Source organism: Mesoplodon bidens (genome assembly GCF_964165515.1).
Source record: "Mesoplodon bidens genome assembly, chromosome: 4".
In the NCBI taxonomy this organism is placed as follows: Eukaryota; Metazoa; Chordata; class Mammalia; order Artiodactyla; family Ziphiidae; genus Mesoplodon; species Mesoplodon bidens.
This window is the reverse complement of record NC_138160.1, coordinates 9,650,244-9,667,197: the sequence shown is the minus strand read 5'-3', so window position 1 is coordinate 9,667,197 and position 16,954 is coordinate 9,650,244. Positions and strand designations below refer to the sequence as shown.

At 48.9% G+C, this 16,954-nt stretch overlaps 1 protein-coding gene across 1 annotated transcript in view; it reads left to right on the top strand.

Moving 5' to 3' along the window:
- The window catches only part of DAP (death associated protein), a 61,749-nt gene extending 48,582 nt beyond the window's left edge, over positions 1–13,167 (top strand). The window contains exons 3-4 of the mRNA XM_081233369.1: positions 9,757–9,799; positions 11,258–13,167. Coding sequence (XP_081089495.1) covers positions 9,757–9,799; positions 11,258–11,371 — 157 coding nt within the window. The 3' untranslated portion in view covers positions 11,372–13,167. The remainder of the gene's footprint in view (positions 1–9,756; positions 9,800–11,257) is intronic.
- Positions 13,168–16,954: the final 3,787 nt, after the last annotated feature.

Here is a 16,954-nt window from a genome sequence, read left to right as displayed (position 1 = left end):
CATCAGGCCGCAGCTGAATGTGCGAAGCCAGAGACCACTGAGGACCGCAGCTTATCACTTACCAGGTGTAGCCGGATGCCCAGGGAGGGAGTGACGGCCGTTAGCAGTTCACCAAATCCCTCCGCGCAGTGAGTTTGGAGGGTGGATTAAGGATGTAATTACTGGTGAATCCAGCAGCCGAGAAATCTAAATGCTCTTGTCCATCATTCCAGGTACTTGCCTTTAACCTGAGCTGTGTTCCGTCCTCCCAGGCCATGTCTTGACTTTTGCAAGAGGCGAAGCTCCCACGGCCAAGAGGGACCTGCCTGGCAGTCTCCTGAGAGCAAGTTAATCTGGGTCTCCTCTTTCCTTGCTAGGGTCTTCCAGAACCAGCCTAGTGAGAGCTGGTCCCACGTAAAGCCAGCCCCCTGCACCTCCCAAGATGGGAGTAGACCCAGACCAGACGAGTGTCTTGGTGTCTCTATTTTATTTAATATCAGCATGTACTTCTTTCTAACAGGAATTCTATTAACAGTCATTTTACTGTTACACATCTTACTTACACGATGATTTTCCTTTTTAAAGCCATAATAGCTGTCCTCTAGAAAATACATGCTTTGTACTTTGAACCATGGATACTGTCCTCCCCCAAATCGTACCATTATAAAACGTGACCTTGACCCTGAAGACAGCCGACAAGATCTCATTTTAAGCTATAGACAATAAATACCCTGGTTTTTAGCACCTGTCTAGTCAGCATTAACTATTCACTGGTACTTCCCTATATTGGAATTCAGAAGAATGACACTGAAACAGATGTATTCAGAATCAAAGATGGGATGGTTTTAAGTGTAAGTGCTACTTACTGAAATGACATCACATTAGAACGTTTAATACATATGTGTGATAGTTACACAGATTATCTGATAGTTATACAAAGTATTCTCCGGTTATGCCCAGAGCATGTCCCTGTTGTAATGAGCTGATTTTGCCAGTGGAGGCAGTATGCTATTCTAAGCACAGTTTATCTACATAATTTCATTTGAACTCACAACTGTTCCATAGCATAGGGATTGTTCCCATTTCACAGATGGACATTGAGGCCCAAGGAGCCTGCTCATCTGTAGTAAGATTTGAACCGGGAGCCATCTGTCTCCAAAGCCCAGTCCTCAAACGCTGCATTTCACAGCTTTCCTCTGTGATGCTGAGTCCCCGCTGAGCTCTGTAGAGACAGGGGCAGCATGCGGTGAATTTCCAAGCAGATGCTCAGCTCACCCCCGCACTGTCGGGAGGCCTGGCCGGGTTTCTCTCATCAGATATGGTGACCACTCTGTATTGTGATGAATGCAGACACACCTACTGGTCCAGAATGGCCCCCCTGTATGAAATCCATAAGATGCAAGCTAATGATGAGAATCATGACTGTATTTATCTTATCTTCTTTGCATCCAGCACAGGAGAGAGAATAAGGTAAGAGCAGAGGGAAGACAGAGGAGGGAAAGCCATAGGTCACACGATGAGAGGGTCTTGTGTGTAAAGGGCATTGGTACGAAACTGAGAGTGCCTTTCTGGAAATACGTGTCTAGAGGGAAGGTGGGGCTTCCCGGGCCCTGGTAAGGTAGCTGTCACTGTACCCTTGTGTCTGTGGGACACAGCGTTCACACGTAGGCCATCCTCGCCCTACACACTCAGTACTTGGGGTGGCAGCCTTCTTGAAACAAGCAGGTGGTGAAGTGTTGGCATCTGGATTGACAATCAGCCAAGCATCTGTGGGTGGAGTGTCATGTGCAGAGCAGTCTTCGTAGAATCCCAAGGAAGAGCATCCTTCAGCCTGGAGACTGGACCCCATGCATCTCTAGGACAGACTCAGAGGCACAGGCTGGGTTGGGCTTTGTCCCAGAGTCATGGCATCCTGGGATCAGCAGGCCTGAGTCAGGGAACTAGAGGCACCGCAGCCAAGGCTGAACCTTGGCCTTCTCGTTGAAACAAAGATTAAACACGAGCTCAGACATTGTCCCCCAGAAGAGCACCTTTGCTCATGCCCTTTAAAAAGATATTACAAACTCTGCATGCCAAATCCTACAAGGAATTGGGTCCTTGATTATTTTCTCTAGATTTAGAATTTCGCCTAAAGCCCTTGAGTCGTGTTTCATTTCCCTTTAGTGAGACTTCCTGGACAGTGACCTAACCCTTAGGGGGAAGGGAACACACTTGTCCTAAGGTGCCCGTAGCCCCTGCCCACCGCGGACCCCCAGCTCCCTGTTACCCTGGTCCTGACTGAGCCGGCCAAGGCCTTGCTGGCCCAAGAGCCACCAGCTAAGAGGACCAGCAGTGCCATCTTGTGGGAATTCTCGAAGCTCCTAAAATCAGGTGGAAGGCGGGAGACGACCTTGACTGTCACGCTTTGAAGAATGACACACGAAGAAATGTATGGGTGCAGTCAAGTGAGATGGTCCCCTCTGGTCACCAGCCATGCTAATTATTATTTTGGTGTCCATAAAATTAATAACCCAAATAAATGAACACCAAGGCAGAAAGATATTTCAAGAACTACAGTGGCTAGGAAGGATTTTGTTTTCCTTCTATTTACTAGGAAATGTATTTAAAATCACCCCTGGTGGGAATATATTTTTCCGTAAACTCTATGAAAACACAAAGCCATAGGTATTAAAGTCCAAATATAGCCGCGGAATCTGCTTCTAGATCACCTCAAGGCTCTGTCCTTTCATGAGGAGGGTCACCAAGGAGGTGCCTTTTCCCAGGAATCTGTCATGGGAGCAGGACCCAGACCAGCCCACCTCCACCACTAAGAGGGGCCTTAGACCCCATTCGCTCTGCTGACAGCAGCAGATTAAACTGTGCCCCTTCAGCTCACTGTGCTGTGGCATCGTGTCCTTCCCGTTACACCTGCGCATGCACACTCACACACACGGATCTCAGCCTAAACTCCGCCTTTTCAGGCTCCGCCCAGACTCCCCTCTCCGACGTACCTCCCCCGCCCCGCCCCACCCCGCCCCCAGTGTGTTAGCTGCTTGTCAGAAAATGAAATTGAAGCCCTGACGCAGTTTTCTGGGCTTGAGTGTTCATGAGAACAGTGCTTCTGACTCACCAGGGGGCTTTGACTTTTAGGGAGATTCTCAGGGGAAAATCCCTTTCTGAGCGCCCATGTGCTTTCTCACCAGGAAGGGAGGGAGCGTCACGTGATGACCGCTCCCAGGTCCTGATGTAGCCTGGATGGCGCGGTGCTCCCACCACCACTGCCAGTGTCCCCGCCAGCTTCCTTCCGTGCTTGCTTCCTGTGCTGAGACCAGGAGCTGTGGGTGGAGGAGGACTAGTGGTCTGGATGGAGCCTGTCGCCGCAGGGCAGCAGCCTCGCTGTGAGCTCGAGTGGCCTCATCACTTTAAGGCTTTCTTCCTGTCTTCAGTGGGCTGGGAAACTAACAACCAAGCCCAGGCCGTTCCCATCAGGTCAAAATAGGACTCAAATAGATCGAGGGCCCGGAGAGTTTTTCTTCAAGTCCATGGTTTGGTGACATCTGTTTTGGGTATCCCAGACCCTCCTTTTGCTTACTTGGGAGTTTTTCTGTCCCAGACAAGCAGGGTTATTCTGCGCAGAGCTGATCCAGTGGTGAATTAGCAGCGGAGACATAAGCAGGGGCTGGAGGTGTGTCATCCTCATCCCAACACCTACCATTTGCTGAGTGCTTGCGACGTGCCTAGGAGCATGTGTACATAGAGTCACCTGGCGAGGGAGGGTCCACTGCCTCCCGTTTTACAGATGAGGAGACTGAGCCTCAGAAGGTCAAATGCCGGCCTACCAGCCAATCACTGGCAGAGCCAGGATGGTCTGACATCAGAACCCACACTCAGCTGACGTCCACCTGCCACCTTTCCTCTGGGCCTCCTTCTTAGACTGTGTTGACTGCATCTTGACTTGATGGATAGTTTAAAGCCTTCACTGGGCTTTGGTCCTGAAGCTCGGGAGCTGAGATGTGGGTGATGGTGGGACCCGTGACCCAACAAAGAACACGAAGCTGAGAGCTCCAGACCCGCTTCCTCCAGGCTCTGCCTCTGGGACCACGAACAAGGTTCAGCCTCCTCCAGCCACCCATAAAATTGGGAGAACACCTGCTGAAGAGAATCAGTTGCATTAATAATTTATGTGGAAGCAGTCTGTGCCCTAGTTAAGTGCTACAGGCATAAATGATAGTGTTCAAGAAAAAGAAAATCCATTATCAAGTCAGAAAGTAAATGCTTAGGCAGATTTGAATACCTTGTACTGTCTGGTTGAATAAGGGATCCTCTGATTGCATTTAGATGACTTACTTTAAAAATCTGCATCTCTAAATCATGTATAGAAACCAGAACCTAAAAATAGAGGCTGCTCCATGACCCAATTCTCAGCCCTAAAATGAGGGCATCAAGCTAATGCCCTGGGCTGCCCTTGCTCCAAGTCTGGCCTGGAGCACTTATCTACTGTGTAGCTGTCCAGCAAGTTACTGGATCTCTCTGATTTACTGTTCCCTCACCTGTAAAACGCAGATCATAGTTTCTACTTTGTACGGTTGAAAGGTTAGATATCACAATTCTGTGTAAAGCCCTTAACTCAGTGCCTGGCCCACGGTAAGTAATCAATAAGTAGTAGCTGTTACCAGCTAAGATCATTCCCATCCTGTAGAGAAAATAGAGAACAAACAACTCTTTCAAAGCTATGTGTCCCCGAGCTTCCCTGGTGGCGCAGTGGTTGAGAGTCCGCCTGCCGATGCAGGGGACACGGGTTCGTGCCCCGGTCCGGGAAGATCCCACATGCCGTGGAGCGGCTGGGCCCGTGAGCCATGGCTGCTGAGCCTGCGCGTCCGGAGCTTGTGCTCCACAACGGGAGAGGCCACAGCAGTGAGAGGCCTGCGTACTGCAAAACAAAACAAAACAAAAAAAAGCTATGTGTCCCCATCTCCTGTAAACCATGGCCACTGGTTCTTCCGGAGCGTAGTTACGTGAAGAGGCGAAAGCATGTGCAGAGGATGACTTGGTGGACTGCCTTGAACCCAGATCAAAACTGCTAACATGAAAAGGATTCTGTGAAATAGAGCTCTTGGCCATGCTTTTGCTGCCCTGTTGACTATTTGCAATGGGATTAGTGACTTGCCTGGGTTCTCAGTCTTACTGATTACTCTGTGTGTGTGTGTGTGTGTGTGCACGTCCCCATCCCAAAACACTCCTGCATGGCAACTCAGCGACCCCAGTCTTTGTCAGGATGCTTGGGAAGGCACAGGCTGACCAGCCAGGCAGGAATCCTACCCACACCCGACCGTCCCACTTCATGGAAGCCTATTTTGAGATGAAGAAGAGGGCCTGCACTTTTCTGAGGGTGGAATCCCCCCGTAAAAAGGATTTCTAAGGCCTTAACCCCCTGGGGTTCCAGGGAGGAAGGGAAATGACTCCATATCACTAGCTGGGAAAGTGGGCCAGTGAAGGGGAGCGGGCACTAGTCACTCTGACCACATTGCTTATCAACAGCAATCCAGGGAAGACGGTCAGCATTTTGATTCTCATCAGGTGCCCAGAATTGCTTCCCCAGGCTGAACTGCTCTCCGTCATCCCCGAGAAGGGTAGCCTCAATGTGCCTGGACCAGGCACACGGGTGTCCTGCAGAAGGCTGGGCTGCCAGAGGAGCTTATCTTCAGTGTCCGCTGCAGTCTCAGGCAAAACCGTAGAAGCCACAGCAGAATGGAGGTGGGGAGGGGCCTGAGGTTGTGAAGGAGTTTGCAGTCATGCCTGTGAGTCTGGGAAAGAGCCCTGCTAACCTTCCTCAAACATGCAGGGCCTGTCCCACAGAGGAGGTCGTGGACTTGGTTGGGGCCACTAGGCGAAGGGCAGGGAGCCAGAGACCGTGTCCCCATGAGGCCACCCCGAGGGCCACAAGCTCCTCATCTGCAGAGGCATGAAGGCCTCGGCTGTGGCCGCGCTCCTCTTGGGCGGGAAGCTGGACAAGGTCACCATTAGGCCCCTTCCAGCCCCACCTCACCAGCCAGTGGATTCACACCTCTCAGGGCTGGACAGAAAACGTCCACATCGCCCGGGTCTGTGCTGACAGTCCAGGCTGTGAAGTCTTAGAACAGAAAAAAGAATGTGATCTCAATTATTTTTCTACGTGGTGTTTTGGATATGAGTGAAATAAAATATATTGAAATTTATTTCTGTATTCTCTCTTAGAGTTCAGCAGAGTTTTTAAGATATGAACTCAGGTTTCTGAGCCCTTTCATTTAAAGATGAGACCATGAAAACTCAGTCCTGAAGGCGTCTGCTTTCCACAGGGTCATGAATTCACTAAACATTTCTGTCATTTTGTCCTGCCTTCTGCCTTTTCTGAGAATGTCAATAAGGCATAAACCTTATTCATCAAGGAAATTTATAAAATAAAGAATAGGAAACTTTTGTTAAGGACAAACGACCCCGTTAATAATTTGATGTGGTCCTTGACAGGTGAATACTGGAAACCTATGTGCATCAAACATTTGTAGTGTGCACAGGCCAGGTGTGGTGAAGTTGCAGTTTCTGTTGATGTGTAGGAGGGTTACCGGCGCTCTAATCCCCGCTAATTACGTCAGGTTCGCAGTTTCTCTAAATTTAAATAAATATGGTTTTCAAAAACTGGAAAAGCCTGAGGATGTGGGGAGGACAGGAATGATATTTTTCACTGTCTCTGTTTCCTGGGAGAAAGTACTGTTGCTGCTTCAAAACAACATCTGTCAGAATGATTTTCATCAGATTAAATAAATCCTCAAAGCCGCTATCACAGTTTATAGAATCTTGGAAGCATAGGTTATGCTTTGCGTGGAAGCCTAATGGAATTTAAAATATGTGTGTTTTTGCAAACACAGCTTCGAGAGCAGACTCTTTACTGGGGTTTGTGAATTTAAGCTACCATGTCTCAAAGAGTTTAGAAAGTGTTTTTACTACATAAATGTAATAGACAATCATTTACCAATTTGAGATGCTATTAATTGTAGATGGAAAAAGCATTGAGGTTGGGGCTCTTTGGCCAAGCCTGATGAAAACCAGCATTGCACACTCTGACAAAGAGCTGTGTGAAAACAGATACCGCTCTTAAGTATGGCACAAGAGGCCAGGCTTCTGTCATCTTTTCACAGGCAGCTGCCGTATGTCCTTATGGTCAGTTATGGCCTTTTCCGTTTTTTAGTGGAGAGAGAACTTTGTTGCCGCGGGGTGGTGGTGGGGGGGTTATGTCCTAAAGACCTTGAATGATCAATACAGATTGATATTTATTATTCCTTGCTGCAAAAAGCTTACCCTTAAAATTAGTTGCTAAATTTAATCCCAGTGAGATACCACTTCACACCCATTAGGATGGCTACTATCCAAAAAAAAAAAAAAAAACAGAAAATAATAAGTGGTGAGGATGTGGAGAAATTGAACCCTTATGCATTGCTGGTGGGAATATAAATTGGTGGAAATGCTGTGGAATGCCGTTTCTTGGTTCCTTTACAATATTAGAATCTAGAGCATGGTTCTCAAGCTTCAGATGCAAAACCCTTGGTCGTGAAATCCCTGGAGACAGAGCCTGTGGGTGATTTGGACCAGTCAAAGCAGGATTCCTTGGATTCCAAACAAATCCAAACATACTACATCAGGGACTTAACACTTGAGCCAAACTTACTCATCCCTGGCTTACTATTGATCCCATAGCCAAATCATATTTGTAATAAAAGAAAAAAAAACCCAACCCAGTTAACCACACAACGAAAGCTAAATAAAAAAAACCAACGTCATATAGGGAACATTTCTGTGCTGCTTAGTAAGACTTGAAGTTTCTTAGTCTCATGGAGTAACAGAAATTACTTGGGGGAATTTAGGGTGTTTGTGTTAAACTCTGTGGGATGTAAACAGTGAACTTTCTGAATCCTGAGACTTTTGCCTGCAGCAAAGGAAAGCTAAAACAAGGACCCCTGCGGCAGGGTGGAACAACAGGGCTGGTGGAAGGCGAGCTGGGCACATCAGGGATGGATTCCGCTCTGCCTGCCCATAAGACCAGCCTTAAGCAAAACGGGCCACTTCTGGGAGCATCTCACTTTCCCCACTGGCTGGCCTTGCATTCATCTGCGGCTCCCAGGTCCCCTTACCTCTGACTGAGGCATTTCAGAGGTGTGCACTCCTATGTACTACCTGGAACTGTGTTCTGATGCTTTTAAACTACGACACATGCAGTTATTTTTTTAAAGGCATAGAAGAGTCTATAATACCATAGAAGTAAGCTCGCCAGATACTAAGTGCAGAAAGCAGACTACAAAACAAGGTGATTCTTTTGGTAAGAAAAATGGAAATTTAAGAAGAAAACAAGTGCATCTGTCTATCCATGGAAAGAAAGGCTGGAAGCACATCCCACGTGTTAACAGTGGTTATCTCCAGGTGGTCGAACTACAAGTGGTTTTAACGTGCTTGGCTTGGTGCTTTTCAATGATAAACATGTACTGCTTTGGTCCTATGTTCCGTCCCCTGGGTATTGGTGACAGGGTGGGCCAGCTTAGTACCATGAAAGAGGTTAAGAAATGGCAAGAGAGCTTCACAAGGACCTTACTTTTTTTTTAAATTTATATTGGATTATAGTTGATTTACAATGTTGTGTTTGTTTCAGGTGAATCAATTTTACAAATACATATACCCACTCTTTTTTAGATTCTTTTCCCATGTAGGTCATTACAGAGTATTGAGTAGAGTTCCCTGTGCTCTACAGTAGGTCCTTATTAGTTATCTATTTTATATTTTATATATAGTAGTGTGTATATGTCAATCCCAGTCTCCCAATTTATCCCTAGCTCCCCTTACCTGCTTCTAACCATAAGTTTGTTTTCTACATCTGTGACTCTATTTCTATTTTGTAGATAAGTTCATTTGTACCCTTTTTTTAGATTCCACATATAAGTGATATCACATGATATTTGTCTTTCTCTGACTTCACTCAGGATGACAATCTCCAAGTCCCTCTATGCTGCTGCAAATGGCATTATTTCATTCTTTTTTATGGCTGAGTAATATTCCATTGTATATATATCTGGAGAAAACCATAATTCAAAAAGACACATGCACCCCAATGTTCACTGTAGTACTATTTACAATTGCCAGGACATAGAGGCAACCTAAATGTCCATCAGTGGAGGATTGGATAAAGAAAATGTGGTACATATATACAAAGGACCAAATGTTTTTAACACTTGGGGTCCTGTAGGGGCCAGGAGCTTTGCATCGGCTCTGTGATCTCACCCGTTAGAAGCTTCCGGAAGCCGTGGACTCTGCAAGGACTCTGAAAGGGTAGCCCCTCAGCCCATAGGACAGGAAGCTCCATGGTTGGAGTCTCCCATTTATCCAGCATGACCCTGCTCCTGCCCTGCTCCGGGGAGCGCCCAGGTCCATATCTCCTGAGACCAAAACTACTGCGCTTGCCCACGGTTACAGTTTAAGGATTAACCAAAAACTGAAAGAAGGCTCTTTGGTGAGGTGCCCGCTGTCTGCTACGATCGTTCTCCGCTCTCTGCCTGAGCTCAGCCTCCGGAGGGGGAGGACCCGCAAGTGTCCTGAGTACAGCAGCCAGCGGGTCCATGTGGTGAAATAACAGGAAGAGGTGTGCCTCCCGCTTCCCGCGCCCTCCCGAGGGTCCTTGTTTGTCCCACGGCCCTGAAACCAGTCTCCACTTTCGCGTCACCTGAGTGTTCCTCTTTTGTGAGTCGCGATGGTCAATGTGTTTTCCTTCTTGTCTTCCAGTCCACCCAAACCGACCGTGTTCATCTCCGGTGTTATCGCCCGGGTAAGAGCCCTTTTTCATCAGATCAGGGCCTCGGCCCGCGATGTCCTGATTCCTCCTGTCCTTACTCAACCCCGCTTGTCCACCCAGGTCCGGAGGTCACTTAATCCATCGCCCCCTGTCCATGGAGCGTGCTTCTGTGCACCCGCCCGTCAGGGGCGGATGGGACGGTGGTGACGCGGAGCCCACAGCCTGAGCGGGTGCAGCTGCCCCTCCTCTATCCTCGCCCGTCTCCCTTCTCTTTAGACTCAACCAGGGTCGGCAAAGGGTTTCAGGGTGATCTGTGAGCTGAGACTGTTTTTACATTTTAAATGGTTGAAAATTTGAAATAAGAACTATATGGCGTGACGTGAAAGTTACATGGGCTTTAAATTTCTGTGTCCATGGATAAAGTTTTAGTGGCACACAGCCTTGCTGTTCATGGATGTATATCATCTACAGCCTTTTCATGCTGCACTGGAAGAGTTCAGAGAGTATGACCTGAAAAGCCTAAAATATTTACTATCTGGCCCATTACAGAAGATAGTTGCTGCCCTCTGAACCAAGCTGATGGGTTTTGGTCACTCGCTTTGCCTTTCAAGAGCCCCCTCTTCTTGTGAGACCTAACGTTTTTGTAACTGCAGACCTCCCCCCCCAGCAAGCCCCCATTTGGGGGACAGTGCACCAATTCCATCCATCGATCTGCGGCTCACAGCCCATTCGAGCCCTTAGCGTAAGATGTGTAAAGAAAATGCCACTGTTGGGGACAGCTCAGCACAGCCCTCCAGGGACCCTGGGACAGACGGATGGCACATCTACTACATGCAAGGAAATTAAATGCCCACACAAATCTGAGGTCACCCCACAGCTCAGCCAAGAGCTCACTATGGCTCTATCCTGCCCGGGGCGGGCTGGACCCCAGCCCCTGTCACAAATGCACAAGAAGGGAATTCCTCCCTGAAAAACAGCCGGGTACCTTCTCTGAGACCCGGCTGGTTGAATCTGGCTTATCCCACAGCTTCCAGCCCTGCCCTGTGTGTTTCCTTCCCAACGAGTGCTCCGGGCCCAGCTCGCAGCTGTGGCAGCAAATCTGAACGTAAGACCCTGGATTTGGTTCTGTCTTGCCTCTCAATTCAAAAAAATCACAAGAACTGTTCCAGCAGAAGAAAGCCATCCAACACCCAGCTTAGTTCTGAGTGGGTCATATGGTACCTGATCCCATGGCGTGGCGGCAGAGACAGCGAGTTTTCTCACCTTCTGGAAGGGACACGGGCCTTGGTGCCTGCTTGGGCTCTCCAGAGAGCTTCAGGCCCCCCAGCAGTCCCAGGAGACAGGCTTCTACCTGCCGACAGGTTCCCCACTCCATCACCCACCCGCCCCGTCCCCAGAGGGAAGCCAGAAGATGCTGGGTTTGGGTCTTGCTCACGTACTCACTCAGCTATTCACAGTTGATGAGCCAGTGCTTTCCGTGTCTCCCGCCAGGGTGACAAGGACTTCCCCCCGGCAGCCGCCCAGGTGGCCCACCAGAAGCCCCACGCCTCCATGGACAAGCACTCTTCCCCGAGGACACAGCACATCCAGCAGCCTCGCAAGTGACTGGCGAGGACCCGGCGCCCTCACCAGCTGTGCCTCAGTTCCCCGACACTTGGTATTTCCCCAGAAAGAGAACTGGCATTTTCTTCAAGACACTGCTCCATTGGGAAATTTAAGACAGAGCAAAGTGCCCCTTCCTTTGCCTTGAATTTCCATATCTAAAGCTAGAATCAGACCCCAAAGCTTGTTTCCAGAGTGTCCTGGCAGGTGCTGTCTGCGAATCACTGTGGCACTACAAGTGCCATTAGCAGAACTTGCTAAGACTTGAGGGAAATGGAATTGTTCAGAGTTTAGCTTCAGTTCCGGTTCATCAATTGCCCTGGTCTTAAAAACAAGCGGGCACAAATTTGGGAGGGTTAGATCAGGTCAGGGGAAAACTCAATCATTTCATGCTTTTCGGTAAGAGGACAATAAAGTCTTAATACCTAGTGGGGAGAGAAATAGATGAGAGCGTTAATTACAGAAAAACTGAGCAGGGGAGACTTGTGAAACAGGCAACAGCATCACTGCATTTCTCTCCTTTGTGTGATGGGGGATCCCAGCACAGGGCGACACCAAGCACTCCCAGGAAAACCAGGGAAAAGCTTACAGCTTTGAAACGGCTGTTTCATTCCAGGAGTCATCTTGCTGAAAAACTTGCCCAAAGGGAATACTTCCAGAATGAGGTTTCTCAGTGTGGGTCCCAAGTCCTGCATTGCCCCACCATCCAGACAGGCTTGCCACGAAATCAAGGCAAACCTTCAATTTTTCAGTCATCACCTCTAGAGCTGCTCTTGAGTTCTGGGAGTGATCACTGACCAGGTGGAGGAATAGATGCATAGCTATTTCTGGAACATGAGCAAAAGCATTGACCACGTGGGAAGACCAGATGAGAACCTGCCCTTTGTCTCCCTAGGGAAAAGTAGAACTACCACGTGCCATTTGAGCTAGAAAAGCCTGTTTGTCCAACAGTCGAAGTGTCAGGAACTCCCTCTGCCCAAGGGCACATGTACCTGGGCCCGTGTTCACTTGGGCCTCTCAAATTATCCTACGCTTTCTGCCCGGGTTTCCTACCCAGAGCTGCCTTAGACTGCTCGCTGGCTGATGGCTATTGGGTGCCCTGCTTTTCTGAAAAGCCAATGGGCTCGTTTACTCAGATGTTCAAATCTTCCGGAGCAGATGCTTTGGGAGAGGGTGCAGCCCAACTGGCACGCTTGCCAGCATGGTGTTTGCCGTGGGGTCGGCAGTGGGCACACCACAGCCTTTCTGATGCCCTTTTCAGCTCCACATCCACGACTGGTAAAGGTGACACAGACCTAGCAGACCCAGCTCTCACCCTTCCCTAAGGAAAAAGCCAGCCCTGCTTCACATCCTAAAGGCAACATTTGGTTTCCCATCTCACTGACTTGCGGCAGCCGGGGTCTCACCCTCAAGGCACCGTGTAGTCACCTCTCATATTTCTTAATCGCTGAGATGTTGCTAAAAACTGAGTCTGGCTTTTAGAGATGCAGGTGAGCAGCCTCCTTCCGGCCGTCTCCTGGAGCCGGCATCTCAGAAGGATGCTGAGAGCAGGCAGCAGTAGGTCAGTCTGTGGACCACTGCACCCTCCGCTGCAGAAATGCAGACACATCCTTGATACTTCTTAGTGTGGCAGCCAGGACTGCCGTGCTGTTTCCCTAGGTGCATTTTTCTTGTCTTCTTAGCTACATCTGGCATGTATCTGTAGATCACTGAAAACAAAATGTTCTTCTGAGTGAGTTTATCAATGGTTAACCTCAAGAATAATAATGATTACAATAAAGCTCCTGCATTTCTTCTCATGGTTTGTTTTTTCTTACATCTCAGAGACTTTTCGTTTTACTGGAGTTGCAAGATGGTTTCAATAGAAATATGAACATGCAAAAATGAGGGGTATTTTCACAAATTGTTTCCCAAACACAAAGCCAAACTATTGGACAGCAGGCACCTTGAGTCTAATCGTCTACTTTAAAATGTCATAAAATGGAAAAGCTTAACGCAGTTTATTAAAACGCATTCCTCGGGTTCAGCAGCTGGCCCGGTGCTGGGAAGGCCCTTTGGGAACAGACTTAGAAGGAATGATTAGTACTAAGCCTGGGGATGGCTGTGAGCAGCTTTTGATAAATAAGCTAATTTATCCAAAGGCCTTCTGGAACCTTTATGAGCAGGATGAGAAAATAATCACAATCACTAAACCTCAAGATCCAGAATTAGACTACAGATTTGAGTTGGGAGAGACTTTGATGTGTTTTTCACCTGATGACGACCTGGGGGTGGGGGCAGCCTGGCAACCCTGAGCCTGGGGATGGCAGGTATGGCCAGAGTCTGCATCTCCCAACAACCCTCACCTCTCCTTAGCCCTTAGGGTCACCCCTGGGCCCTGCAGTTTGTATTCACGCGTCCATCTCCCTTACTGTTGGGTTGGCCAAGAAGTTCGTTCAGGTTTTTTCCTATAACATCTTACAGGAGAACCCGAACGAACTTTTTGGCCAATCCAGTAACTTGAGGATGGACTAAAAGGGTCTTACGCATTTAGTGTCACTGGGTAGAGAGTCGTTCTCGGTACATAAATATGAATAGAAATTCCAAACACACACTCACCGTGGAGCAGAATCCCCCCTCCACCCCAGGGCTTTTGCACATTGTTACTAACGCCATTGTCACCTGTGTTAGTTCCCATTGCCGCCATAACAAGGTACCACACACTGGGTGGCTTAAAACAATGGAAATGTGTTACCTCACAGCTCTGGATGCTAGAAGTTTGCAATCAAGGTGTGGGCGGGGCCATATTCCCCCAGATCTCGGCCCTTTCCGCTTCTGTCAGCTGCTGGCGATGCTTGGCGATCATCAACTTGTCGCAGCATAAATCCAATCTCTGCTTCTGTTGTCACATGGACGTCTTCTTGTGTATCTGTGTCCAAATTTCCTTCCTCTTCTAAGGACAACGGTCGCTGGACCAGTGCCCACCCTGATCCAGTGTGACCTCATCTCAACAAATTAGATCTGCAAGGACCCTGTTTCCAAATAAGGCCGTATTCACAGACACTGGGGATTAGGACCCGAAATGTCTTCTGGGAGAGACACTGTTCAACTCAGGACGCCAACCATATGCTGAAAAGCCAGAAACCTAGCTCGCAGCTCACACCATTTGAACAGCTGTTCATTTGGTAAATTGCTTTCCTGAATGAGCTTTACTATGAGAAGGCTTCACCCGTCACAGATTTTGTTACAGTGTTGCTGGCCACGGAGCAGTCAAAGCCTGTGTGCAGGGGTAAGGGGAGGAGAGCAGGGCACAGGTGCCAAGGGATGGGTGCCCCCAGGTTACGGGGGGGGCTGTCTACCCCCGGTTTCAGTAGCTCCTGAGACTGCAGCTCTCAACTGCACGTGTCCTCAGATCAGAGTCACAGTGTTTCTACAGCCTACATCTTGTCTTTTGTAAGAGTGCTGCATGGGCAGTGGTTGTCCCATTTTACAGATGGGAAGACTGAAGCTCGGTGCCCAGGGTCCAGAGTCATTGTTAGCCAACATTTGTCCAGGGAAGATACACAGATGGCCAATAAATACCTGAAAGATGCTCGATATCATGAGTCACCAGAGAGATGCAAATCGAAATCACAGTGAGATACCACTTCACACCCACGAAGATAGCTAGGATCAAAAATCCAAATAGTAACAAGCGTTGATGAAGGTGTGAAGAAATCAGAACCCTCATACCGTGCCTCATACAGAGAATGTAAAATGGTGCAGCCCTTGGGAAAACAGTCTGGCAGTTCTGCAAACGATTAAACATAGAGTTACCATGTGACCCAGAATATCTATTCCTAGGTATATACCTGAAAGAAATGAAAACAAATGTCTACGCAGAAACTTGTACACAGATGTTTAGGACAGCATTATATATAACAGCCAAAAGGTAGAAACAACCCAAATAGGTCCATCAACTGAGAAATGAATAAACAAAATGCTATATATATACATACATACATACACACACACACACACACACACAAATGGAATATTATTCCACTGTAAAATATTATTCCATTATTTGGCCATACAAAGGAATGCAGTACTGATATACAGTGCAATACGAGTGAACCTTGAAAACATTATGCTCGGTGAAAGAAGCCAGCCGCAGAAGACCATGTATTATGTGATTCCATTTATGTGAAATGTCCAGAATAGGGAAATATCTAGAGACAGAGGCTGCTCAGACCTGGTGAGGGGGCAGGGAGGATACAGGGGGTGAGAGCTAAAGGAAACAGGGTTTCTTTTCCAGGTCATGGAAATGTTCTAAAATCAGCTGAGAGGATGCTCGCACACGTCTGTGAATATGCTAGACCCGTGGAATCGTACACCTCCTTATGCGAGCCATAAGGAAGTCACCGGTAACTGTAAAGTGATGAGAGGGAGCTTGAGGAAGGGTGTGGGGTGGTGGGCTTTGCACTGCGGCAGCCTCACACCTGCCTGGTTCACACCTGGCCCCTGCTGGAGCGAGAAGTTCCTCAGTGAGCATCTCTGGACCTCAGCTCTCCGCCTGTCTAAATGGGCCATTTTGTATGCAGCATCTTGTAAACATGAAAAGAAAATTGGGGACATTAACCTCCTGGTTGACATGGAAACCAGTATCAGTAGAACAGGGCTTCCAACATGGACAACATGCTGGGATGGTGCAGAGACTGTGGGTTAGCATAGAAGATTCCAGAAGGGGATGGTTGGATCAGTGCCAGTCTAGACTGTGTGCAGCAACAGCAGCAAGGGAACACAGAGGAGGCCAGAGGCCCAGTTAGTGGTCAGTGGAGTGGGGACGGGCATGCTGAGGACCAAAGGACCCTCTGCGGACCCCGTGTGACCCAGAGGTCGACAAGGCTGGCTTTTGCCCCGGCTCCTACATGCTGTGACCCTCATATCTGGGCTCATGTCACCCCGGTACAAAGTTCAGTCCTTGAATGGTTTCAGCAAGAAGTCCCCTCACGGCTTACAAGCGTTACCGGATCAAGTCCAGCCTTGAGAAGTTATTGAGTGGAGCACGTCGTCTTCCCCGTGCCACCGCCTCACCTGGCCGCCGCCCCTGGGACCCAGAGCCCCGTGCCCACCCACGGTCACCCGGGAAGCAGACACCCCCTTGCCAAGCCCCCGGTGGGCTGTGTGTGAGGCCCACTGCTCCCTTCTTGGCATGTGCCCTGCTGGGGGCCTGAGAAGCCCTGGGACATTTCCTCCCCGGGTCCAGGGAGAAGGAACTTGTGCTGGTCTTCAGGTCCACGCCTGTGGCATTGATGCCTGCTGGCTACAGAGGACCCCTCAGCTGCATCCTCAAACTGGAGTCAGCCCCTGATGGAGCTGCGCTAGCCGGCGGCACAGCCTGGGAGCAAGCATGCGCCCTCAGAGTCCATGTCCCACGTCCCCACTCGGTACCTGCAGGACCTGGGCAGCTGGGTTTCTTCTCGGCACTCAGCTTCATCACCAGCAAGAGGAACCCTCCAGAGCCTCCCTGATGGGGCTGCACGAGCATTCAGTTGATGTTAACTTACCATCATTATTGTGGTTGTTGTTCGTTTATGATGTAGGACCAGAGACACCATGAGACTC